General features: G+C 51.6%; 2 protein-coding genes across 3 annotated transcripts in view; both read right to left on the reverse strand.

Moving 5' to 3' along the window:
* Positions 1-9,326, reverse strand: part of PFDN1 (prefoldin subunit 1) — a 37,639-nt gene extending 28,313 nt beyond the window's left edge. For both annotated transcript variants that reach the window (XM_068959592.1, XM_068959593.1), the window contains exons 1-2: positions 9,213-9,326; positions 8,711-8,877 (exon numbers count right to left, since the gene is read on the reverse strand). In XM_068959592.1, coding sequence (XP_068815693.1) covers positions 8,711-8,877; positions 9,213-9,305 — 260 coding nt within the window. In that variant the 5' untranslated portion in view covers positions 9,306-9,326. The remainder of the gene's footprint in view (positions 1-8,710; positions 8,878-9,212) is intronic.
* Positions 9,327-17,685: 8,359 nt separating this feature from the next.
* HBEGF (heparin binding EGF like growth factor) lies at positions 17,686-26,405 on the reverse strand. Its single transcript, XM_068959800.1, has 6 exons — positions 26,227-26,405; positions 25,972-26,145; positions 22,625-22,802; positions 19,561-19,716; positions 19,355-19,447; positions 17,686-18,270 (listed from the first exon to the last, which is right to left on the reverse strand). Exons 1-5 carry the CDS (start codon positions 26,270-26,272, stop codon positions 19,375-19,377), a joined length of 627 nt encoding a protein of 208 aa, XP_068815901.1. The 5' UTR covers positions 26,273-26,405; the 3' UTR covers positions 17,686-18,270; positions 19,355-19,374.
* Positions 26,406-26,441: the final 36 nt, after the last annotated feature.

The raw sequence follows: 26,441 nt of genomic DNA on the forward strand, positions 1-26,441 counted from the left end.
CAGAAAAGGCAGGGATACTGAATGCTGCCTTTGCTTCAGTCTTCACTGCTAAGGCCAGTCCTGAGGAATTTCAGACCCTGGGGACAAGAGAGGAAGTCTGGGGAAAGGAAGACTCTCCCTTGGCCGAGGAGGATCAGGTTAGAGATCTTTTGTCCAAACCTGACAGCCACAAATCCATGGGCCCCGATGGGATTCACCCATGAGTGCTGAGAGAGCTGGCGGATGTTTTTGCTAGGCCACTCTCCATCCTCCTGGAAAGGTCCTGGAGATCAGGAGAGGTGCCTGAGGACTGGAAGAAAGCCAGTGTCACCCCAGTCTTCCAAAAGGGCAAGAAGGAGGAGCCAGGAAACTACAGGCCTGTCAGCCTCACCTCAGTGCCTGAAAAGGTGATGGAACAGCTCATGCTAGAGGTCATCACTAAGCATCTGGAGGACAAGAAGGTGATCAGGAGTAGTCAGCATGGATTCACCAAAGGGAAATCATGCTAGACCAATCTGATGGTCAAGCATGCCCGATCTGGCCTTCCATGATGGAATGACTGTCTGGGTAGATGAGGGGAGAGCAGTGGATGTTGTCTCCCTGGACGTCAGCAAGGCTTTGGACACTGTCTCCCATCACATCCTCCTAGGTAAGCTCAGGAGGTGTGGGTTGGATGAGTGGGCGGTGAGCTGGATTGAGAACTGGCTGGATGGCCGAGCTCCGAGGGTTGTGGTGAATGGCGCAGCGTTTAGTTGGAGGCCTGTAGCTAGCGGCGTCCCCCAGGGGTCAGTCCTGGGTCCAGTCTTGTTCAATGTATTCATCAATGACCTGGAGGAAGGGACAGAGTGCACCCTCAGTGAGTTTGCTGATGAGACAAAACTGGGAGGAGGGGCTGACACACCAGAAGGCTGTGCTGCCATTCAGAGGGAGCTGGACAGGCTGGAGAGCTGGGCCGAGAGGAACTTCATGCAGTTCAACAAAGGCAAGTGCAGGGTCTTGCATCTAGGGAGGAAGAACCCCCTGCACCAGAACAGGCTGGGGGCTGACCTGCTGGAAAGCGGCTCTGCAGAAAGGGACCTGGTACTGCTGGCAGACAACAAGTTAAGCATGAGCCAGCAATGTGCCCTTGTGGCCAGGAGCGCCAATGGGATCCTGGGCTGCATTAGGCAGAGTGTTGGCAGCAGGTGGAGGGAGGTGATCCTGCCCCTCCGCTCAGCCCTGGTGAGGCCTCACCTGGAGTACCGTGTCCAGTTCTGGGCTCCCCAGTACAGGAGAGACATGGCCCTCCTGGAGAGGGTCCAGCACAGGGCTACGAAGATGATGAGGGGACTGGAGCATCTCTCCTCTGAAGAAAGGCTGCGAGAGCTGGGCCTGTTCAGCCTGGAGAAGAGAAGACTGAGAGGGGAATCTCATCAACGTGTACAAGTATCTGAGGGAGGGTGTCAAGAGGATGGGGCCAGTCTCTTCTCCATGGTGCCCAGCAACAGGACAAGAGGCAGCGGGCACAAACTGAAACACAGGAAGTTCTGTCTGAACCTGAGGAAAAACTTCTTGACTGTGAGGGTGACAGAGCACTGGCACAGGTTGCCCAGAGAGGTAGTGGAGTCTCTTTCTCTGGAGATATTCAAAACCCGTCTGGACACGATCCTGGGAAATATGCTCTAGGTGACCCTTCTTGAGCAGGGAGGTTGGACTAGATGATCTCCAGAGGTCCCTTCCAAACTCAACCATTCTGTGATTCTGTGATAGAGAGGTACGTCTAAATGCTAGAGTTAAATCAGCTAGCATTAGGAAACAACAGTGTAATTGTTTCAATCACTAAGAACAAACCTTCTAGAATTGGCATTTGTTGACCAAAAAACCCAGACATTGTCTTGGCAAATAATTTCTTCAGATAAAGCCTACTTTTTGTATTGGTGACACATTCTGTGAATTCAGCAAATAGTTTGGGAAGGAAGGGGGGGGGGGATAGAGGGAGGCAGCAGCTGCAGCATTCCTGAATTAAGCATTTTAGTCTCTGTTTTAGACTTGTGTAAAATATCATTCTCATCATCATGAAGTATTGGCTTCCTCATACATTACTTCAGTGTTTTAACGTAGGAAACGTGACTTAAATCCTCCTCCTTTTGATTTTGAACAAAGGCATGCAGCTAGATCTTGAAAAGAAGTTATGAGTTCGAGCCACTGTCAGAGGATGCCCTGACCTGGGTCTCTCACTTGTATCAAGGCTGTTCCATTTAACACATTTGATATATCATGCTTATATATGCATATCAGACTGGAAGCTGGTCCTGCATATCTCCCCATGACAGCAGTGAGCCCTGAGTGTTGGGTTACCCTGTCACACACTGTTCAGATGGTTATATATCTATTGATACCATTGGCAATGGTTTCCCTGAGTAAGACAGGGATTCTCCTAGAATCCCATTGTTCCAGTGATTTGGGCATTCTTCTCTGTCACAGGACAATTGAATTTAAGTCCCCATGCCAAATCAGAGAAACACTCCTACAGTCTGAAGAAAAATGCTCCAGCACGGGCATTAAAGTTCCTGGGAAATGCTTCCTTTGGGAAGTGGAGGAAGATTCAAAACACAATACTTTAATTCCACTACAAGTTAAAATAGACAGAATTTCCTTGAAGTTTCAGAACAGCAAAGTTACATTTTAAGTGCTTTGAGGACTTCAAAAATAAGATTAAGTCTCTCTCTCTTTTTTTTTTTTTTCTTTTTTCTGTCCCCCCCACAAAGTCATTTGGCACTGCAAGCCACAGAAGCAGGGGCATTTCAAGCTCCTCAAAGCATGTAATACTTGCAAAGCACATATCCAAAGAGAACTCTGCACCATTGCAACAATCTCCCATGACAGTCTGCTTGAAATCCAAGTTGTTGACCTGCAAAGTGCAAGACATCTTTTATACCCTGGTATTTACACTGCCTCTCGACCACAGCGGATCAAACCAGCTCTTTTAACCACTATGGCAGTTTACATGAGAAATTTTTCTCATGTTCTGATCCCTTTCTTCTCCTTGGTTTCAATTTTCTCTCTTCTACATTTATTCAGGTAGTTCCTTCTTTTGTATTGCCTAAGGTAATAAGTAGTGAGAAAGCTAGTGATTCATAAAAAGATCAATGGAACAGATCTGTTTGAATGTCATCCTCCTAGACCCAACAGAGACATGTTCCTAAAGATTTAAATGTCCCTAGGCAAGATAGACAAGCATCACAAAAACTGTTGATTCATCAAATTCTATCACAATGTGCAATTAGTGGTTAGGGGGAGTACAACTGACAGGCTTATTTTAAGTAGGGCTGAGTAAAGCACCTACTTTTTAAATTAGCTATTATTTTCATTGCAAGACACTTTTTTCTGTTACTTATACATTTGATCAACATTGACTGACGTGTCTTTTTGATGCCAGCTCTCTAAGCTGATTTTTTAAGAAATGCAGTTATTTCCAAGAACTAGGCACATATACAGTTTACACGTAGGGCTACAGCAATCTCTTTCTCTGAAATTTCAATACTTCATGGAGGAATTATTGGAGCTTCATGGAGCTGCAATAGCAGCAAGGCAGGAAGCTATAACTAGACAGAGATATCCGAGAGATTACAATCAAAACAGTCCAGGACAGTAGGAATAAGATCTAAGTAGGATCTTAGGAATAAGATCTTAGTAGGAATAAGATCTAAGTAGGGCGGGGAAGACAAGTGTGTTTGAACAACCACAGTAGGCTTCTTTTCCAATTTCATCTGTGCCCACCAGAACAAGCTCCTTTTCTGATCCTGAAACAGAACTCAGGAGCCAAGACTCCTAACATCTTACTATTTTCAGCAGTTAACTGCAAAATCCATTGACAAATTCCACATATCCTCTCTCATAATACTGATTGGCCAAGAAAAGAATGGCAACCGCTACCACATACTTCATTACTCATGTTAAAGACACCTGTACAGTCATCTTCTGGATTACCTATGGGCATGCCAGTTTGATTTTTGCTTTCTGCAACACCTTCCTAAAGGATCCTACAATCTTTTAAACACACACTCACAAATACAATCTAAAGAACACTGTTCAGGTTGAAAAAAACCCAACCAACCAACAAACCCCCAAGCAGTTTAAAATTAGAAAAAAAAGCTAAAGTAAAATCTAAGTGTGCAATGTAAATCCTGCTCACTTATGCACATGTATCATGACATGCAGCCTTTCCACACATACTGTCTGCCAGTGCCCCTGCCTCATTCAATATACAGCATAAACAGTAACTGAGTAGCAAGCAGCAGGTCACATATTTTGTTCTTTATTCACTGCTGAGTGTCTGATTCTACTCACTAGACAGACCAGGCAGTATTGAAAATAAAAACTTCACTTTTTCAACAGCAAAATAGAGGAGCTTCAAACTTATTATGTACATATTGACCAGAGGCTAATTCCAATATGCTCGTCCCTGGGATTTGTTTAAATGTTGCAGCACCTGTCAGCTTGTCAGCAGCTGGGGTTCAGTACTGAACTCTGCGTAAAGCCTTGCCCAAGGAGAGGGGTACTGGAGAGCTACTCGGGTTTCATAAACTGACCTATAGTTAGTAGCTGAACCATAATAAATATTAAGCCTTGCATGCCCTTCAGTTCTTTGTGAGCTTTTGAAACGTGAGCAGGAAGCACGGCACAGCTACCATATTCTGCAGTGATCTGTGCTGGTGGAATCAAAGAGCCACTCTTCCTCCCTCCCCTGGAAAAAAACACCCACCTTGCAACTATTGCAGTTGTATGCAAAAAACGTGTAACGGCAAGAGTGATTTGTAGTAGTGATTGTAGTCTTCAGAGGTGCAGGAAAGTGGGCTAACAATGATGCATTATGTCTCATTTTCAAACAAAATAAGAACCACACTAAAATTAGGAACGTGCTTAAATCCCATGAGTGATTAAGAACATTTAGTTCTCTCTAAATGCAGCTATCAGCACAAAACCTTGAAAATGAAGTTGTGCTACAGTATTTGCTTGATTTTTACTTTCTTAAGCTCATTTTCTTAAGTACTTTCCCATCTGTTGTAGAAGTAAACTGATGATAAAGCAATATCAAACCAAAAGTCAGTATCCATTTTGGTATCCCATGGCAAGAAAAACTGCAGTGCTCCTCTCATTGCGTCCAGCATAAGCGTTTAATGTTTTTGTCTCCCATAATGTGGAGAAGATCATCATTTACAGGTTAGAAGAATGTAAAAGGAAAGGTCTCAAATATTCAGACAGAATTCTGAAGCTTAAACTTTCAGCATAGTTCCCAAAGCACTATGATGATATCAGTTCACAGATAGCTTAAGCAGAAGTTCAACATAGCGGTAATTGTCTTGGGCTACGTAACAGACCTTTCAAAAGAGTATGAAGTAACAGAACTGAAATGTATTTGGCAAGATGCCACCACTCAGATGATATCTCAGCCTCTTGGATATGTACAGTATACAGCAATTCATCATCTCGTACTATGCAACACTGACATTTCTTACGTTAAACCAAAAATAGCTGTAGTAAAAGTAAACTGAGCACCACATGTGGGGGCTGGTGAGGCTGGCCTGTTCACTTTTTTTGTTACAATCACTACAACGCAAAAAGAACTAGTATAGTGATGACAAATGGACTCTCACATTCCGCAGTGGTGCGGAGAAAGTCCCTTGGAAAGAAAACAGTTTCAGGCTTCACAGAGCAAAAAACCACAGAACTGCTTTCCAAGTAGTGCAGAAGTGAGTACCAAATTATGCAGACTTCCTTCTGGGGTGCAGCACATCACTACAGTTTCTCCATTCTTCCACTTTCATGGAAGATCAGAGAGTCTTTTTCTACAAAATAAAATATGTTAAGTGTAGGTATTACCCCCATGCACACATCCCAGCTACTGCAGCTGGAGAAAACACACAGATACTCTATCAAGAGCCAGATTCTATATAGCAGCTTAAATGGGTTAAGAAGCAAAATAGAATTGAGCACAGGACTAGAAATATAAAGCCTACTTCCAAGAATTTAGCTATTCAAGCAAGTTTTCAGAAGAGCACAAGTAGTCAAGAGCTAAAACTGATGCAGAAGTCCATCTCTTCTGGATAACTGAAACTTGCTAGAACTCTAACATTATTTACAGGAAACATCTACATCTCTTTTGGTCACGTTGGCTAATGCTAAATTGTGCAAAGAAATCACAAATATCCCTTCGGTGGCTAAACTCCCATACCTGTGCAAGTCAATGATGTCAATGAATAAAAAAAACTTGCAATTTCACTTCACAGAACATGGATTTTGCAGCCAGAAGAACTCTAATAACCACTTCCTTTGGTCTCCTGTGGAACACAAGATAGCAGACTGCCCTTGAATTAGCTCCTGCTTAAATGTATCTGTAGCCTGCTTCACCAAATGCCTGAATTTCAGCAATAAATTCTCTGCTAGTGGTCAGAAGTGGTTACAGGAAGAGTCTTGTGTTCCTCGTGTGAGATCTTCACACTGGAGAGTGACCCAGAGCTTACCAGAACAGAATGCCAATTTGCGAGACATCCTTCAATGCCATGGCTAGAATAGGCAGAGCTCAGAAATACCATGATATCAAGGTAAAGAAGAAAAAACAAACAAACAAACTTCAGTGACTGAAGAGTATTTACAGCGAGAGCAATCTCTTAATCTGCATTTGCATAGTGACTGATGCAACAAAACCCATAAAGAGTCCAGCCTTTAAATGCTATCATAAGGCAAATATCTTCAGTTAGCACCCTTACCATCCCGGAGGAATAGAGAGCTGCCCAGCAGGGCCTACAGCACCCTATCTGGTCATGGAAAGGCAGGCAGAGTATGACCCCCTAAAAGACACTCACTCCAGCAACTACTGCAAACAGAAAAAGCATAAGTGGTCTAGGAAGCAAAGAAGAAAGGTGTCTCATAAGTGGAAGAGAAATAGAAAGCAGCACGATGCAATTCAGCCAGTGCAGGAACCGATACCATTTGCCACTCACATCTCATTTGCGAGCAATACTACTTTACTTCATCGTAAAGACTGATACACTCACTCTTTTAAATTAATCTGTATGATTTTTCAATACAGAAGTATTTAGCTTTAAGATTAAAATATATATTTTTGAACCTCCAAAATTATCTTCTGCTCTTAGTTTGTCTGCTGTGACTCCCACCCACCAAACAAAAAAACCAAAAAACACAATCCCTTATGAGTTGTCTTGTCACACTGCTTTGAACATTAGCGTTCTCTACACCTATAGCCTGCTCCCAGACCATATTACAGTCACTCCACCTCTTGAAAGGGGACAAAAATCTGTTTCCTTTAGAGGTACCAGTTGCTAACATCCCCACACAAACCGAACATCTAATTCAACTGCATGGAAAAATTTATTTACTGGGAGCCACACAATGCAAGTCGGAGCCATACAACGCAATTCAGAAGGATGCTGCGTGTCACACTGAGCATCTCCGTAAGTCTGGGTACAACTTCGTTTTTCCATTGGTCTCATCTGAAAACTCACAGTAAAATGCAATCTGCGTACCATTCCTCACTTCCCAGTTCCAGTTTCTGAGACTGGATCTAGAGATTTTGTGGTCAGACGGAAGGCAGACCAGGGCATTTTTGGTGAACAACTTGTTCACTGAATCAGCAAGCTGATGAAACTCACTGCATGGTTGCGCAATCACCTACTTCAACACAGAGAAGGTAGGGGAAACACAGGTGGGGAAGAAGTAGACACAATCATCCCTTTTGGCAGCAGTTACATCAGATTCAGTGTTTCACAAAACCACATCCCTAGCTAAGCATAGTCATCCCTGTTACCCAACTTGCAATGAAACAGAAAAATCACAGTACTCTCAAGTCTTGCACAAAGTTACTGTGATGTTTATTTAGTAAGCATGCATTATCAGCTTTTGAAACTGGTTTGTGTGGTCTTCTATAAGAGGCTGTTAAAGTCAAACAGAAGTGGGTTGTCAGAGTTAATCAAAACATGTTAATTCTAGTCTAAGATGTTTTGATATCCATCCAACACATCAAAGTACTACTTTCTTTACAGCTGCACAGCGACTGCAAACAAGCTTCACGCTCTCTTACAAGTCTTTAAAAAAATCTGGCCAATGGCAAGCACTGACATTCATTGACATGATATTGCATTTCTGTAGAACATTTGTGCAAGCAGAGCCCTGAGTATATGCACTGCATAAGGGCATGGGTGTTTTTGAGAGAGTTTGACGTGAACTACGTCAGGAATGGTGTACTATTCCATCACGAATGGCTACATAGGTTTGTGACATCTTCTTGCAAACACAGTTTGTCACTAGAACCCTGTTCTAGCAATCTAGCTTACAAAATTTCCAGACAGTCCAAATAAGACCATTAAGGCCAAGAGCAAAGCCAAAAAGCAAAAGCACACAAAGGCAATAAAAGTTGTAAAAAAGACTGCTGGCAACTGATGCCAAGAGATAAAGCCCAGTATGCCTCAATGGATGCACACACGCTATATTCTTCATGAAGCAGCCATACAGTAGGGAAGAATCTTTGGCCTGAGGCAGCAGCCTTAGGCCTTTTAAGTACTGAGGCAAGGAACGTCTCCCCATATGCAAGGCTACCATTATAACTGCTACCTCATTTGACTACCAGCACAAGGTAGGCACAAGGCGTCTGTGAGCTGTTTTCTCAGCAGTCTGGAAGAGTACAGCGATGAGGCCTTCCCCTACTCGCCCCACAGGCCAGTATGATACTCACATTCTCCCTACACCCTCATACATGCGGGTCTCATCCACCAGCGTCATGATCTCCGTGTCAGTGAGGTGCGCGTGCTTCTTCGTCCTGCTCAGCTGCTCGATCTGGATGTCGGCAAGCTTCACTTTCTGCTGCGTATCTATTACCTTGGCCTGGAGCTCCGTGAAGGCCTGAAGGGGGAAAGCAGGAGCGGTGAGGGGCTGAGGCCGCCCGGCCGGGGCCAGGGCCGTTCCAGGCGAGGCTGGGGCTAGGCTGGGGCTGCCAGGCCGGGGTAGAGGCCGGGAGCCCCCAGGCCGCTAAGGCTAGGCCGCCGGGGGGCCGCGGCGGGCCCCAAGCTGCCCCAAAACAGGGGACCGCGCAAAGCCCTACCCGGGAACACCCAACCGGGGCGATGGGACACTCCCCGGCCACGGAGGCGGCCAGACCCCCGCAGCGGAGGGTAGAGAGGCAGGAGAACGCGGCAGATTGCGGCCCCGGGCGGGGAGGAGGGGGAAGTCCCCGGTACCTTCTTCAGCTCCAGGTCCACGGGCGCTGCCATCTTGTCTGCCCCCGGCGCCTGCGCAGTGGGGGAGCGCGGGAGCCGCGTTGAGGTGCGCATGCGCGCGGGGAGGAGGGCTGGGAGAGGGGAGCGTGGGGAGAGGAGGAACCTGGGGGGAGGGGGGAAATGTGGGGGGAAGGGAGGAACTGGCGAGGAGGGGCGAATCCTAGGGGCAAGAGGGGATCCTGGAGTGATGGGGGCTCTAGGGAGCGCCCTGGTGTGTCCCTGGGGAGGGGGGCCCAGCAACTTCCCTGCCAGCAGCTGTGCCCTCAACCGGGGCATGGAGGGCAGACCAAGGCCTGGGGAGCCTGCATAGGCTGGGCCCCACGGCCACGGGGACACAAGGACACCCGGGGGGTCTGCAGTCTTGGTTGGCCCCGGTGCTGCCTCCTGCCCGCTGCCTGCTCTCTGTGGCAAGGACAGCCCGGGCAGGGCTGGGACTGGTAGGGGATGGCTGAGTGCAGCGGGTCTGGTGGCACCCACTGCTATGGCACCTATATGCACCTGGGGGCTGCTAACATGAGCTTGGCTCTCTGGCCAGTGGGGACACCTCAATAGGCTGGAAGGATGCCTTACTGGGCAACAGGGACTCCTTGACACCTGTCTGGGACATGCCTGCACCTCTCCAAGCAGCAGGGATGTCTCAGCAGGCCACACAGACATCTCACCAGGCCACAGCAACACCTCATCAGGCAGCATGGACACATCAGCACCTCCCCAGGCTAGGCAGATGCCTTGCCAAGCATCAGGGATGTCTCATCAGGTCACGAGGATGCCTCACAGGCAGCATGGATGGCTCGCCAGGCAGTCTGGATGCTTTAGTGAGCGGTGGGTCACCTTGCCAGGCCATGCAATTGCCTCACCTGGCTGCCTGCACTCCTCAGCAAGGCAAGTGGTAGCCTCATAGTGCAGTGAGGATGCCTTGTGAGCTCCACGGATGCCTTACTGGACAACAGAAATGCCTTGCTGAGCCACAGGGACACCTCTCCAGACAACAGAGACACCTTGCTAGGCAACAGAATGCCTCATTGTGCCATGGAGGTACCTTGCTGTACAGATGCCTCATTGCCACACAGATGCTTTACTGGGCCACATGGACACCTCACTGGTCAGCAGTGAGACCTTGTTGAGTGGTGTGCAGATGAGGTCACCCCAAAGAGCTGATCCCATTATGGGTGTTCTTGGCCATGCCAGTTCAGCAGGAAGCTGGGGTACCATGTTGGAGCAGAGAGATATGGCCTTTGTGAAGCAGAAAATGTATTGGAAGAGCAGGAAAAGAAAACCAGAGGGGATGGAGCTGCCCTTCCTATGAAGGGACTCAGCCTCTCCTGGGGACCAGGTGTGTGATTACAGTCTCCTGGGAGGCTTTGAAGCTGTTTCAAGAGGCTGTCAAGCCCTTGCAGGTACCCCTCATGGGGACAGCATGCCGGCTCTGTCATTGAACTGAGATGCCCATCTGCTGGACCCAAGGACTCATGAAGCCTGTCCATGTGTTTGACTGTTTATGCAGTGCTACGCAGCCAAGCTAAAAGTATCATGGGGCTGGCAAGGAACTGAGTCACGTCCAGAACAGAAAAATGGGAATCAAGATATCCTGGGGGGCAGGTGTTCACATGGGTGGCCATACCTTATCTATAAAGGGTTTGCCAACATCGAGGGGAAGTTTCATGTATCAGTGGGTTCCACTGGCTAAAGAGGATCTTTATTTGCCTTTCTCCAATAAACTTCATTGCTGTTTTATCTCACTGGAAGGAGCTCTTTCCCAGCTACAGGCTGCCAATAAACGCCCTATTTCCAAAGCAAGGTCTTGTTCCAATTCCCAAACATGCAGCTTGGCCAAGAGGCCTTGAATGCATGAGTCACAAGGATTACAGGCAGGGAAGGCCCTCTGGGTCAGGGGTGAAGCTCTTTGGTATAGCTGGATGGACGTTTATCCCACGCTGCCCCACTATGTCGTGCGATACACAGTTAGGTTGTGTGGTTCTCATGCCAGCCTCATCCACCATCCAGTAGACGTCTACTAACAACCCAGGCTGGCTCTGCATGGCTGCAGGGGAGGTCTGGCGGGGCTAAGGAGCCTAACAGCAGCCTAACAGCAGCCTTGTGTGACCTCCACTCCAAGGTGGCTCTGGCATTGGGTAACTCCTAAGTCCTGGTGGGCCGTACCAGTGGCTTAAACCCCATCTGTAGATGCTGCCAGATGCAAGGGCAGATGCAGACCCTGACACAACTAGGATAACTCTGCCAGCGCACAGTCGCTGTCACACAAGGGGGTGATATACAGCCGGGGGTCTCGTGTGTCTCAGGGTAGAACTGGAGCTTGTGGCTGAGCCTTCTGCTGAGCTGGCAGTTTAGATGCGATGCCAAGGAAGTGAACTAGTTCGTCAAATGATTAGCTACAACATTGCCTTTTGGTGCATAATAGTTGTGTGAGGCCATCTCTCTCTACAGAAACACAGAGAAAGGAGGTGATCTGTTACTGACAGGCTCTAGCCTGCCTGCTCCTGCCAAGCCTGCAAGAGGTCCTGCTAAGGGAAGGCTTTGTACCAGACACAGTGGAGAACGCGGGCTGCCTGTCTCATTACTCATTGAACAGGAAAGGCACCCCCAGCCAGACTCTGGGAGAGGATCCCAAAGCCAGGGGGATACAAGGGACAGATCAAAAAGCAGTAGCAGTAGCTAAAACCAGAGCCAGACTGATGCTTTATTAATAATACCTGGCAGTCAGACACAGCCCTGTCATCCAGACAGGCGTTGAGATGCTGCAGGAGGGAAGGAGGCCAGGTCATTTCACCCTCTGCAGAAAGGCAGTTGCTTCAGCAGTGAAAGTAGGAGGCATGTAAGGGCACATGGCAGCAGTCTGGGACTGGGAGGGCCAGACGATCTTGAATCCAATTAAAAGCTGAGGGGGAGGTTGAGAAGCATTGTGTCCTTGCCTGGTGGAGTTACTGAGTTAATGCTGGTGGCGTGGTGAGATCCTCAGGGGAATCCATTTCTTGCATGTGGTCAGCATGGCAGCATGGTGTTTCATGCAGAGAAAGCTGTTTCAGCTGCCTGGTGACCCCCTCAGCACTGTGCTGCCTTACTGATGCAGCCTGACTCACCCACATGCGCGCCCACTAATTAATCACCATCACTCCCTCCAGCCTGAGTTTTCCTTGGAGTTTGCCCAGCTGGGCTGGGAGAAGAGGTGAGATCATGATGAGGCTATCAGAAGTCTTTTAGGGGAAGGCAGCAAAAATTAAAATACCCAGTGTACCATTCTGTAATCTGAGGCAGGCAGGAGGCAACCTCTTTGGACACCATTAATTAAAAGCAGAATGCAAGATCCAACCTTTAGGGACAAGCAGTTCCTGTTGCAACCCACTGCACCTGCCCCAAGATGAGAACAAATCCAGGCCTCGTGCCATTTCCCTTTTCCATGCTCTGAAGACCACACGTGCTCTGAATTGATTCAACCCCAAGCCTTGGATGTAGCAGAGATATTTCTCTTCAATCCCCCTATCTAAGACCTCCAACTATTGAGACACTGATGGCTGTTGTAACCCAGTTCCTCTTGCTACTCTGCCCCACGGATCCTGGTGTATCCAACACATAACACTTCCTGCAGAGAAAAGGAAAACCTTTCACTGAATAGCAGGAAGAGTTGTAGCAGCTAATTCTATACGGCAGTGGCCTGGCCTCCTCGGGGGAGCCTGAACGTCCTGCTGCCTGAGTCATTGGCAATTTATAGCACAAAAGGCTGGAGGATGCCCAGGAGTGAACAATGATGCCTCAGCCCAGGGGATCTGCAGTGTGGTGACCCAAGCGAGCTCTTCCCTCCCATCTCAGCACAGGCAAGTGCTCTGTGATACACTGGTGCTTGCTCCAAGCCACCACGCAAGGCAGACTTCTGCCCAGCTTCCCAACTTTACATATGCCACTGGTGATTTGCAAGCCTGAGAGCAGACCTGGAACCCTTCAGCGTTGCTCCAAGAGCCAGTCTGCCTTTTTCTATGCCTTCCTGAGCATAGAGGTGTTTCAAGGTGTTGCAACTACCATTGGGCCCCCAGCACTGCACTGCTACCCACCAAGCTCAGAGTTGGAGCAGGCAGCTCCAGCCACTGCACATGCCTCTCCCCTGAGCAGCCTCCTTCTGCACCTCTCAGTTCCTTGGTGCTGGAGAATAAACCAGAAGGGCCAAGGTGCAACCACTGGCATGGAGATATGTCAGGTGAAACAACATCGTGGGAGGGAAGTCTGACCAGGCCAAGGCTGGAAAAATTTCCAGGTGAAGGCAGAAGCAGTAATCTGTGCCAGCAACTGGGCCATGCCGGCGTGAGGAACAGCCCTGTGCACACCCACCAGATAAGGTAAGAGCAGCATCTCACCAAAAAGAGCAAATATTGGCTTTCCACCTCCAGACTCAAACTGATGGGCCTGGGCCAGATCTGAGCATCTCTACGGCTCCGAGAAAGAGTAGATCTGGTGAGCGGGTTTGCCCCGAGACAACCCATTGCACCCAGATCCCAAGCCAAATTTCACTGGAAAGCAGGCAATATGGTGAGAGCTGGTGCATGATGGGGCAAGTCCTTGAGCTGTGCCCACTCCAAGGGCGCTTGGGGGGATTTGTGTCTCCCTTTCTGCTGCAGCAATGAACCCGTAGGAGATACCACATTGCAGCACAGCTCGTCATGCTTACTGGCAAAGTCCATCTCCAGCTCAGGGCTCAGGGGTTGGATGAGGAGCAGAGCAAAGCCAGAAACACCTGTCAGGAGGAACGTCAGCCAAACAGAGTTGCTTGCAGGGTTGTTGCTGTCTGTTTCCAAAGACAGGCAGTGGGGACGTTGCAATGAATTTTGGGAGTTTCCTTTGGCTGCTTCACCTCACTCCCTGTGGAGCGGCGTGTTCCAAGCTGTACCCCTACAGCTCCACAGCCTCTTCCCTGGTCCCAGTCACAATGTCCCCCCTCATCCAAATCCTGTCAAGCCATGATGGCTGAAAGTGCCCAAACGCAGCCACAGAAGTAGGTGAGATCAGGTGTTGGGGCAGGGGGAGAACTGGTTGTTAAATTGATTTATGTAATGTATTGCATTTAAAAAAATTAAATCTAAAGTTGGTATTTTTGAGGTTTCTCAGCTTTGAGCCTCAGTCTGGGGCAGGGTCTGTCCTTTGGGGAGGAGAAGGTGTGCTGCAGGCTGCAGGGCTCCCCTCTGAGAGCATGAGGCCTTTGCTAGCAGTGAAACAGAGCCAGCCTCAGAGAGCGAGCACTGGGGATTCAGGGACACCGTGGAGGAGAGCGAGGTGAAGGTGCTTGGTGGCTGGGTGCAAGGTTCATTACCTGCAGCCAAACCACGTTCGCGTGTCAATGGGAGGCAAAGGGAGATGCCAGAGGTCACAGCAGTGAATCAGTGCTGGAGTGAGCAGCCGAGGCCAGTGGGCTTGACAACTTGAGAGTCAGGAAATGCAGTGGCCAGTGACATATAAGGGGGATTTTTTTTTTTTTTTTGTTCCTGGCTCTGTGCCTGAGGAGGCAAAAGGCCAGGCTGCTGAGCTGGGGGCAGTGGGAGGCCGGAGTCTGCAATTCCCCAAGACCTTGATCTGCATAGCTGCATTGGCCAGCTGCCAGCACGTCTGGCTCCTGTTCGGGTGGACAGCAGGGTCAGGGCTGGAGGAGCTGGGGGACTCACACCCGGAGAGACCAATGCCAGTGGGACACAGACCCATGCAGCCTCTGGAGGGGCCCAGCACCCAGGTGCCTGTCTCCATGGCTTAGGCACCCTCAGTGCCTGTGGCTGAGGCCTGATCCAGGAGGCTGTGGGTGGGTGTCCCAAGGACAACAGGCTGGCTGTTGCACAGGAGGTCCAGATAAGCACCAGGCCACCGGATTTCTGCATATTTGGTGCAATCCCAGCACCTTCCACTACTCAGTGTCCCCCACAGTAGTTGGGCATCACCACGGATGGGGAATCAGCCTGGCCAGGGAGGGTTAAAGGCAGAGCAGTAGAGGCTGCTTTTGTCTTGTGCCTGATTCCTGTAAGCCCCTTCGGGTGAGTATTGCACCCTCCTTTCATTGCTGCCTTATCTGGGAAGAGAGAGGATTGCATCCTCTCCAAGCCCAGATGGGCAGAGGGAGCTGTCTCATGGATCCAGCTACCTTCTCACTTGGCCCATCTTCAAAACGCATCTCCCATCTCTCTTGTCCCATTGACTCACCACCCCTGAGCAGCCCACCTGCACCATAGGCCTACAGAGGAGCAAAGCAGACCAGAACCACACCCTTGCATGAAAAGAGAAGTACAGATAGCAGCTGGGCTCCAGGCAATGTGGAATCATGATTCGGCCCTGGCTGACACCAGCTGATGCCTGCCCGCACCCTTCCCCGTGCCCATGATGGGCCCCATGCCGTACTGTGTGGCTCAGGCTGAGAAAGCTCCCACCCCGAGAGCCATCCTTCCCAGCTAGCCTGGGGCCCCAGCTGTGCTGGGAGCATCTTCCCCCTCTCTGATCCTACATGGGGAAAGGAGCAGTTGACTGGCCGATGTCACCCCCCAGAGAGCAGATAGACCTAGTGCCAGGGTCTGGTGTGATATAATAGTCTGGGGGGGGGGTGCCCCAAAGCTTAGTTCCCCCTCAGCAGTGGCCACCTTTGCTCCATCACAGGCTGGGTCATATGTGGGGGTAGGGGGGAAGGGAGTCACGTGCCCCCTCTTGCCCTCAGGCTCCCCATGCAGAGCACCCTGTGCCAGTGACCCCAGCACCAGGATCCTTGCCTGCTTCAAGTCAGCAATTTCTGCTGTCAGCCTAGCCAGGCTTTGCAAAGGCTCTCGCCCTCACTCCCAAGCCTCCCACTCACTGCTTCCCAGCCAGAGCAAAAATCAGCATAAAAATGCCAGCTGTCTGCAGAAAGACTTGGCCTGGGCACACAGAGCCCCAGGGTGGACAGAGCTGGCTACAAGGAAAGGCAGAAAGGGCCTCGGGGCTGGCATGGGAGACCCCAGCGCAGCAGAACCAACAGCCCCGGAACAGTGGCCGCGCAGGAAGGCAGGGAGGGACCTGGCAGGCTGACTAGGAGCAAAGAGCCTCCTGTGCAGCAGTCAGAGATGTTATTTGCTTAATAAATTTTCAAGAGGTCCAAAGTTTGGAGTCTCCATTTCAACCAGCCTTCCCACAGCGTTAAAGTCTGGGTTCACCCAAAGCAAAGCCAGAAACTTGTTTCCCCATCTCTGGGATTTGGGTCACTGCAACTGCCGGGGGCTTTTGCTCTCCAGGTGATAACATAAAAGGTTATCCCTCATTACCCACCAGCTTCCTTTCTGCTGCAGCCACATGCTTTAGCCCTTCTATCTTGGGAAGCACGGGAGAGCCAAGTGATTGCTTCATTCCCCCTTCCCACGCCCCAGGTTTTGCTACATTAAAACTTGCCGGCTGTTTAAGAGGAATGAACTAATAAGATCACTTCCTAAGTACCCCCTCCCACAGGGGACCAATGACTGTAGAGCCTATTTCATGCTTTGCCAGAGTTAAATTTTGGCCAAATTAGTCCAAAAACCTCTGCAGACTACTAAGTTTCCCCTGCCTCAGGGCAAGTTGTAGGAACATGAATCAAAAGCGTGGTAGCACTCTGCTTTGAAAACTCAGTTTGATGTCTACCGGAGTGAAACAGGCTGGAGGAAAGCATGTTTCCTGCAGGGAGGCAGCCAGTTTTCTCTGCTAGACCCATCAGCTCACACCATTCTTGGCTCCCCTAGGGGAAGCTCAAGGAAGAGGAAACACAAGCGAGCTGGGGGTTATTTATACTGCCTAGTCAGGATCAGCCCTGAACCACAGTCTGGAACAATGCTCACAGGAATGACCCTGGCCGCTAGGAGCCCGCGGCAACCAAGGCCTCTAGCCACACCAGGGACAACGAAGATCCTCTGTGAGGGAAGGGATGCTGGGGAGCTGCGAGAGTCCACTTCTGAGTTTTAGCCTAATACTGGCTTAAAACCAGGAATCAGTCCTATTTACATTTATCAGGCTGAAAAGAGCAGTCAGAATGGCCAAACTCACACCAGGGTAGGATTCCACTGGCCAGCAAACATGCAGACATCACACCCATCTGACAGCATGGCTGGCTAAGATATGAAACCCCATGAAGGGGTGCACCTGGGGCTGGCCTTGCTGCAGATGAACCAAAGCAGCTGCCTCATGGCATGGTGTGGGTCTGATCTGGCCACCGGCCCCTTTGTACCATGCTGTTCAGCTTCAGTGGGAGCTAAGAGCACCCAACCCCATTCCACTGCACCTTGGAGGACAGCACAAGCGGGTCCAGCAGACTCCACAGCTCACTCCGGATTTATGCCACAGTTTAACAGATGCACCACAATATTTTTGAGATACTCCATTAAGGAAGGCACGTTGTTACAACTTTCAGAGATCCAACTCCTTTCAGCTCCCCTCATTAAATTAACAAACCAAGTGTTTGTTACAAAGTGTTATTTATTAGAATATTACATTGCACTTAAAAAATAAGGGAGGTCTGACCTTGTTGTCTTGTTCTACATGAAGGTTGCAGGGCCAGACCTCTAATAAATATAAATACTATGTACAGTTTATCTAAAATAAATATATAATTTAAAATGAAAAATATCTTGTTAAATAGTTGTTACCCCCCCACCCCTGCATCTAAGAAAGCCCCTGGCCTGGTCTCTTCAGCCTTTCACAGTTAGTTCCTCATTGTGCGCTGCAGCAGGCAGCCCGGAGCTGCCAGGGAACCCCTCTGCCGATGGCCAGCAGGTCCCTCCTGCCTCTCCGCAAAGCTGCCCCGGCCAGCTCTGCGGCACAGCAAGAAAGCCTGCCACGTGGAGAGGGTCTCTCGTGTGCCTCTTGTGTCCCACAGATTGACGCTACGCTCACTAAGGCGACATCACTGCCTGACCAAACCCACTAACCAGGTGCTGTCCTGCCACTCCAGTAAGCTCCCAATGTGCTGCAGTGTCCCAGGGACAGTGCTGGCTCCGTGGCTTGCATCTTCCAGGAGGTAGAACTGCTTTAGTGCCAACTCCTGAAATAGAACATCACAGGCAAGTTTGTTTTGCAGCCTCATGCCAGGTGCCAGGCAAAAATCACTGCCCTTGGTTGTTCCTGGTTGCCGGGCTGAGCAGTTTCTGGAGTCCCACGCAACCTAGTGGGGAGTGTTCTGGTTGCTGCTAAAACCCCAGCAGTGGCCAAAGGGACTTGACACCTCGCAGGATGAGACCTAGAAGGCTCCAAGGCAGGATGCCGGGAGAGAGCTGTGGCTAACCATTACACATCTTGTTTCCTCCATGGCTTCCTTCCAGGGACCACAGTGTCTCCCCCCCCCCCCCCCAAACATATCTTTCCCCCCATCACCAGGGCAGAGAGGACAGCAATGAAAATCTTGCTCTGAGACCCCTTCCCCAAAGGGCAATTCATTGCGAATCACATCATATCAACAAACAGTTAAAAATCCCTCCCCAGACACTGCCTAACAAGTAATAAGCAAGATTACAGAAACCCTTAGAAGGTATTATTTCATCCCACAAGGAACAAAGTATTTTCTTAGTTAAAAAGAGAAATGGCCACATGCTTAATGTCAGGGTTTGACCCAGAAGAGAGGAAACCTGCAAGCTTTCCAGCACCCAGCAACCACTGTTACACAGCCACCTCTGGGCTAGAGCACACCCAGCTATCCAGAGTGACACCGTATGGGCCTGGCAGTAAGCTGCTCACATGCCCAGCGACAAGGCATGAAGTTGTAGCAAGTAAAAAGCAAAGGACAAGTTTGCTTGGGAGTGAAAAAAGGAAGTTGTTTTCACCTGCGTGAGCATAAACATGAGCAAAAGATGTCAGGGGCTCCAAGAGGGAGGGGAGGAAAGGAAAGAGAGGGGTGGAGCCATGAGGGGAACTGAGGCTCAGCCAGAGGGGCTCTTGGGCCAAATACTGCCAGCTGCTTCCCTAACCTCAGACCACCTTTGGGTGCTGCCTGGCTCCAGCACAGAATTAGTTAGTTAAGACATGGTGCTCTCTCCATGCCAGAGAGGGGCACAGTGGGCCTAGCCAGAATGAGCAAGCAGAGCATCTAACACCCAGCAGCATCCTAGCCCCATGGTAAGCCATGGTCTTACCTCGCCAGTGCCCAGCATCCTCAGTGGTTCACAGTGATGCCCAGCTTGATTTTCTCTTCGTTTTCTACGTCATAGACACCTCTTTTGTGGCACCTATGAGGCCAAGCAAAGAGATGTTCAGAGCACAGAGTGGCCCCTGCCACCATCCCCTGAGTGCAGCCCTCCTGGGGGGGTGGCTTTGACAGCGCAGCCTCCATCCTGCTCACCTCAGCATCAGCAGAGCAGCAATGATGACAAGACACAGTGAGGACAGGACCACAGCGACAACAGCCAGTGCAGTGGTGTGGTCGTACGTGCTGGGGGGATGCTCCACAGGGAGTGAGAGGCCATGACATCTCTCTCCATGATATCCCGGCTGGCATCTGGGCAAGAAGGAAAGAGTTTTAAAGGATGGTGATGACCAAGCACAGCAGGGCATCGAGTTCCTCCTGCTGTGAGGCAACAGAGCTCTTCGCTCAGCCTTGAGCCAGAATTTTGCTCCCACCCTGAGCCAGGAGGTCTGGTGTCACCTCTGTCCCCCAGTATACTGTTAAATTCTCTTGCCCTGCATCCCTGTCCCAAGCACCAAATGAAGATGGCCAGCAAGGTCAAGTCCTTCCCCACACTGCAAGGCATTAGGGTCCAGCCTCTTCCCAATCTCCTACAAAGCGGCGCCAGGCTGGTTGGACCACCTCTGGGTGACAGCCAGCCCCGTCACACACAGAGGTCAGACACAATAGGGGCCACAGGAGGGGACCGCTGAGACCCCAGCAGGCAAGACATGGCTCCTGGTTGGCACACAGAAGCAAGGCATACAGCCATCTGTGTCACAGCAAGCCAAGCCACCTGCTTTCTGTGAGGGGAAGTCCTGCGCAAAGAAGTGGGGAACAACTTCCAGCCATGGGCTCAGCAATTCCCTCCTAGCAGGTTTCCCCAATGCTCTCAGCCAGCAAGAGCAAACAGAGAAGTGCAAACTCCCTCCAGGCTCAGGAGGTTACTCATATAACAGAAATAAAGTTCTTCCTCAGAGCTGTGAGGCAGCCACCCAAACCCTCCTTGTGAGTCAACGCCTACTGCTGTGATCAGCTGAATAAACTCAACACCACGGACCCTTGGCAGATCTGGGCAGAGACATGAGCTTATCTCCAACACATGGACTCAATCCAGACCTCCCGCCTGGCTCGCTGCGCTTAGCGAGAGCTCCATTAATACCACGCCAAACACCAACATTACCTTCCACCCCAGGCAGCTGCCTTGGGCACAGTGCAGAGACAGAGCTGCCCCTTAGTGGTACTCAGGGACCTGGGCTGGGCATCCTCCTCAGCTTGCCCCAAACCCTGGGACCAGCCAGAAGCAGCAAAGATCTAAAAGACATTGTGCAGCACAGGTGGCATGGCCAGAGCCAGCCAGCTGCAGCCCAAGCACTCCCCAGACACTGAAAGCAGCGACTGTATGAGCAAATGCAATCGAGTGACACTAGGTGCCACAGGTCCTCTTTACCAGAGGGGAATTGAGGCCTCCCAGAGCCCCAGGAGGGGCAGACAGCCTGGGCTTGCTTCCGATGAGAAAAGCTGCCAGTCCCAGCTCCAGAACTGCTGCCTTCTGGATTCCAAGGGGTAGTGGGCCGCTAATCCTAAATCCATCCAGGGGAAGGCCCAGAGAGGGGTCATCAAGCTTAAGAGCCCCAGGTGGCTCCTGACACAGAGCCTGGATCAGAGCATTGGGTCAGCACCCTTCCTGCTTGCCCTTGCTCCAAGACTTCTTTCAGCCCCAGGAAGCCAGTGATTGCTCAGGAGGAGCTCAGGAAGGGGACATTCAGCTGTCCTAGCCTGATGAAGGCAGGAACCAGGGAAGGACTGTGCTCCACAGCACACCAGGTCACCAGCGAAAGCCAATCCAGCAGAGATCTTCTCTTACTGGCAGTCCTGATGCCCCTGCTCAAGGGCCCAGCAACGACCTCGTGACAGCTTCCAGGCACAGCAAAACTAAGCTGTTCAAGGAGCTGTGCGGATCCTGATCCCTGCAGATTCTGGGGCACGAGAGCTTCTGGACATTATAAGCCAGGGAGCTATTATCTTTCCCAGGCTCCGGGCACAGGGCTGGGAGGCTCAGGGGATTGCCAGCAAGGACCAAAGCCTCTTATATCCACCAGCTCAAACCCTGCCCACGTCAGCGGGGATCAAACTTGCACCCACCGGATATTACCCAAGGTAGCAGTGGCTGGATCCAGGTGTCCCCGCAGTGAGCAAACTGCTTTCTCCTCCACTTGCCATATCTGGTCCCTGCTCTCTACCTGCAGCCCAAGGGGGTAGGAGAAGGAGCATGCTGCTTCTTATGGGGGTACACAGTCCCATCCTTCACCGAGGCCAAGGAAAAGCTCAGACGTGGCTTTGGCAGGCTGCCCCCCAAGGCACTACCTCGGATGCAGCCTCTGCCTGCTCTTCAGGTGCCACGGCAGAGATCACCACTCACACCACTACATCCCAGCATGGGGATGCAGTGGGACGAGAGAGGGAACGAGCCCGTTCTCAATCCCCAGCTCTCACCCCTCGACAGTGCCACTGCACAAGAGCCAGCTGCCTCAAACAGAACAAGGGGCCACTTGGTACTGTGCCCTTGCATGGGAAGCCAGCTTTTTCATAGGTGCAACCTCTGCTTCTGACCTCTGTCGCCCAGGATGTGACCAGCCAGTCCTGGGAGCTACCCCAGCTCTTGGCAGGGGCTCACAGCAATGAGGGACAGGGCAAAGGACATTGGGTTTTTGAGCCAGGAGAGGATCTCTCAAGCCAGATCTGAAGAAGGCCTCAGATGTGAGACTTGCAGCCCATTTCAGTGGGCCAGGTGCTTGACTATCACTCTGGACCCAAGCCACCAAGATCAAGGGAAGCCAACTTTTGGACACCTACCAGGCAGCTGAACCCTGGCAGGCAAGTTTGCATTCTCGCAAACTCCACTGCGGCAGGAACTTGCTGCACTGACGCCCTGCAGGCCTGACGCAGAGCTCCCGTGGGGCAGGGGCCGCTGTGGAGCGCTCCAAGCCTCAGGCCATGGGGGATTTCGGTAGAACTTGTTCAAAAGACAGAAACCAGGCTAGAGGAGAGGCCAAAGTTTCCTGCTGTTCTCCAAGTGACACAGCTCAAGAAGTACACAGAATGCTAAGTCAGAGCTGTCTCCACACGGACGGGGAACGTGCACTAAAAATATCTCCCACGCTCTTCCTCTGTGCAGCCTAGAGAATTCAAGGAACAATGACTAAGGTTTCCCTGGGACAGGCACGCAGCAGTAACTCACATGCAGGATGGAGCGCCCAGCTCTTTGATGTATTTGCATTCACCATGAATACAGAAATCCTTGTACTTTCGCAGGCACGGGTCTCTCTTCTTCCCCAGGCCTTTTCCTTTTCTTCTTTTATTCCCGTTCCCCTTTTTCTTGGGAGTAACCAGGCCTTGAGGCTTTGACAAGAAAGCAACTGGAAAACAATTTCAAAAGGAGAAAACACTGATCACCCCAATTTCTCATTTGAAAGCAAAAGAGAACAGTAAACCCTAGACTACTGTAGCCAACTCTGCCCTGGCAATTGTTCAGCCTTTTGTTCAGCAATCTGCCCCAAGCAGAGGTTTTTCCATTTTTTTTTCCAGATTTTTACAAATATCATGGCCTTTCTGATTCATAACAACAATTCTAAAGGAAATAAGGGAACAAGTAACTAAGAAATCAGGGAGAAAAAAACAGGGCTTTATGCATCTCAAATGTTGCTATTATATACACCAGTTTCCACTGGACACAGAAGACCACTAATTGCGTCTTTATCTAGCTTTTATTTCCCTGATCAGCATGGTCTTTTGTAAGAGCTCATTCATGACTCTGATGGACTCTCCTTCCTGTGGTTACAATGAGGGCTTGCACACAGGACAAGAGCAGGATTAAAAGAGCAAGCCCAGGTCAATTTTTGGTCTTGCAGAACTGAGCAGATGGCAAAGAAAGCCTTCTCATGAATTATAAAGGTATTTTTTAGTTGTAGCGCAGAAATCGGTGGGTTTTGGTGCAAGGCCAGCTCCCTGCTGAATTGGCTAAGCAGGCCGGTGGGAACCAGAGCGCCAAGCTCCTTAGATGCTCCCCACAGACCCAAAGCCAAACCAGCAACATTACTGGAATAGTTTAAGACGGACAGATGCCAAAAATCAACCCCAGCTTGATCTCGCAAGGTGCCACAAAAGTTACTCACTGCTTGGAGAGACACTTTCTGCCGCTACAATCATGGCATTAAGAACTGCAGCGAGGCTGGGGAAATACAAACTAAATCACGTGCTGCACAGAGGGAACAAGGGGGAAAGGGCAACAGAGTCTAACCTGGCAAGTTTTAACATGCCTAATGCTTTCTCAACAACTTCCTCACATAACCAAGCCCTCAGCGTACGTAACCTTCCTCCCCATGCAAGCACCTCTCGTGCCACAGTGCACCATTAGTTTGCATGCCTAGGAAGTTATTTCACAACTTCAACATCCTTCAAGCTAGGCCTGGAGAAAAATGATACTCCAGGAAACTCTGTGGCTTGGAGAAACCCCCAGATGCGGGTGAGATGCAGGGCCCCAGGACTTGCCCCAGGCTGGCAGCAGTAGCTGTCCCCTCCCCTGTGGCTTATCTCCCTGCCGCAGCCAGTGGCACAGAGGGCTCCTCGCAGACATGTGCTATCAGAGGGACAGGAGCGGTGCTGCTGACCCCTTGGCCTCCCTCACTGCTGCCCTTCTCTGGCATTGACCCTTGTCCCTGGGACTCTGTCCCGTGTCCTCCAAGCAGCATGTCCGCAGAAGATTTGGGTGATCTTGCCAGTAGGAAGGGGGGGAAACTGGTGCAGTCCAGGTGGGCAGGGGGATGCCATAGATGGCCCCCCACACAGACACCCCAGCCACAGGGGAAAAGACCTGCTGTCCCCAGGGCTGGAGCACAGAAAGAAAGGTGCCTCTGGCACAAAAGGCAGATTCCTCTGACTATAACTTAGCAATGCTGATTTGGCAACAGATAACCCCCACCCCAAAAACTAGAGCCCCATCAGTCTATCCTGCTGCAGTCCTCCCTCCTCACAGCCCACACCTGCGAGATCATTTGCTCTAGGGTGGGATCTCCTCATTGGAGGGATACCTGGAGGACCAGAGGGCAGATGGGAGCATCTCTTTGCTCTCCTACTGCATCTCCCATCAAGAAAAGGAGCATTTCCCGAGGGCAGAATACCCTCAGACATGAGTGATCAGCCTGGTTTTGCAAAGCCAGGTGCTAGCATCGCAGTCTGACAGGACCAGACAGCCAGAAAGCAAAGAGGAAAAATGAGAAAAGATGGGAGGGTGAACTACACAGAGTAGAGCTCAATCCTCCTGGTGCTAGGCTACCAATCTCAGCATGCCACACCTGCAAGGCCAGATAGGCTCAGTCACCCTTCCCACGCTGTGATGGGTCCCATCTCACCCCATGGGCACGACCCCCCACAAGAGGCACCAGGACATGCTCTGGTCCCAACCCAGGGGAGAGGAGCCAAGCATGAATGCACAGAGCCTAACAGAGAGGCAGTGTCCCCAACGCCTCCGTAGAAGGGACCGCTGGGTGACTAACCCCAGCTAGGTATGAAGAGCAGCCGTGTGTGGGCGACGGGTGAGTCACAGTGGTCCCCTCCCCAGCAGCCACCATTGCCACTATCTGGAAGGCAGCATAGTCCAAACAGGCATACGCACCCAGCCCAGGACTGAACACCTGTGGGCAAGGGGTGCCACATGCATCAGAGGGCTCTCCCTTCCTGGGGCACAGCTCTCACTTGTAGGGCACGACCCAGGGACTGTGGGATCATGGCTCCTGCCCCCTTGCTTGGGAGCCCCTGGGACTGCCATGCTAGGGGCACCAGGGACACCCCCCTCAGGCAAAGCTGCCAAAACCCAACTGCCCTGACCTACAGCTACAAGTCCTGGGCTCTTGCCTGCTGCCCAGGGCTCCCACCCTGCCCCACACCCAGGGCTGGCACCATGGGGCAGGGACACCTTTGGGTGCCACAGCATGGGGCAAGGCAAGGTGCACATGCAGGGTGTTGGGGTACTGGGAGCTCTCAAGCAGTACCCTCGTGCCCAGCCCAGGCATTGGATCCAGCCCACTGTCACCCAGACGGCGATGGTGGCCTCCCCTGAGGCAGCCCACAGAGAGCTAGAGCTGCCACCCAGGGGGCACAGGGCTGCTCCAGCCTCACATGTTCCCCCTTGAAACTGGGCCAAGCCTGCCCCCGCCAGCTCCAGATCTGCACCAACACCCAGTGAGCATTTGGATTCAAATCAGGCTTGGCACCGAACCCACACTGCCTCCGGCCCCAAACTGGACCAGGACCCAAAGCAAATCCATATCTGAACCAAGCCGAGCTCTCCCTGCCCAGACTGGGATCTCAACCCGAAGCGGGTCCCCCTCTCTCCTTGTCCATATCCGACGCCACCCGGGTCCCCCTCAGCCCGCTCCGTACCCGACGCTCGAGGCCCTTCCCGCCCCGGGGCGCCGGTGCGGACCGACCCGACCTGAGCCCCCCCGAGCCAGCCCCGGCTCGCCGCGGGGGCCGGCTCCCAGCCCGCGCTCCCGCCCGCCCCAGGCCCCAGCCTGCCCCCGCTGGTACCTCTCGGCAGCTCGCTGAAGTCGTCCCCCGAGGCCACTCCGCCGCCCTCCTTCTCGGGGCTGCCGCGGAGTAGCGGCGCCGTGGCCGGGACCGGGGCCCCTCCACCGCCGTCCTTGTGGAGCACCTCGTTGTGCAGCACGTCCCGGCCGAGCCCGCCCGCCGCCGCGGCGCACACTGCGCAGGGAACAGGGCACGGTCAGCGAGGCCAGGCGCGCCGAAGCCCACATCCGCTCCCGCTCCTCCCGCGACTCTCACCTGCGGCCAGCAGCGCGTTGATCACCACCACCACCCGCCCGTCCATGGCTGCCCTGCCGGCACACGCCTCCTGAAAGCCGCGGAAGCCTTTTCCCAGCCCCGGCCCCGCTCCGGCCCCGCGACCACGTGCTCCGCTCGGCCCCGGACCGACTGCAACTCTCGGCGCGCCCGGCCCCGCCGCGGGTAGAAGGCAGCGGGCAGCGGGGCGGGCCCAG

The sequence above is a fragment of the Struthio camelus genome, chromosome 13, assembly GCF_040807025.1.
Source record: "Struthio camelus isolate bStrCam1 chromosome 13, bStrCam1.hap1, whole genome shotgun sequence".
Classification (NCBI taxonomy): domain Eukaryota; kingdom Metazoa; phylum Chordata; class Aves; order Struthioniformes; family Struthionidae; genus Struthio; species Struthio camelus.

Coding starts and splice junctions, on each gene's coding strand:
- HBEGF (XM_068959800.1), bottom strand. CDS start 26,272: ATGGACGGGCGGGTGGTGGTGGTGATCAACGCGCTGCTGGCCGCAG. Junction 26,146..26,226: donor CAACGCGCTGCTGGCCGCAG/GTGAGAGTCGCG, acceptor TTCCCTGCGCAG/TGTGCGCCGCGGCGGCGGGC. Junction 19,448..19,560: donor GCTGCTCTGCTGATGCTGAG/GTGAGCAGGATG, acceptor TTGGCCTCATAG/GTGCCACAAAAGAGGTGTCT.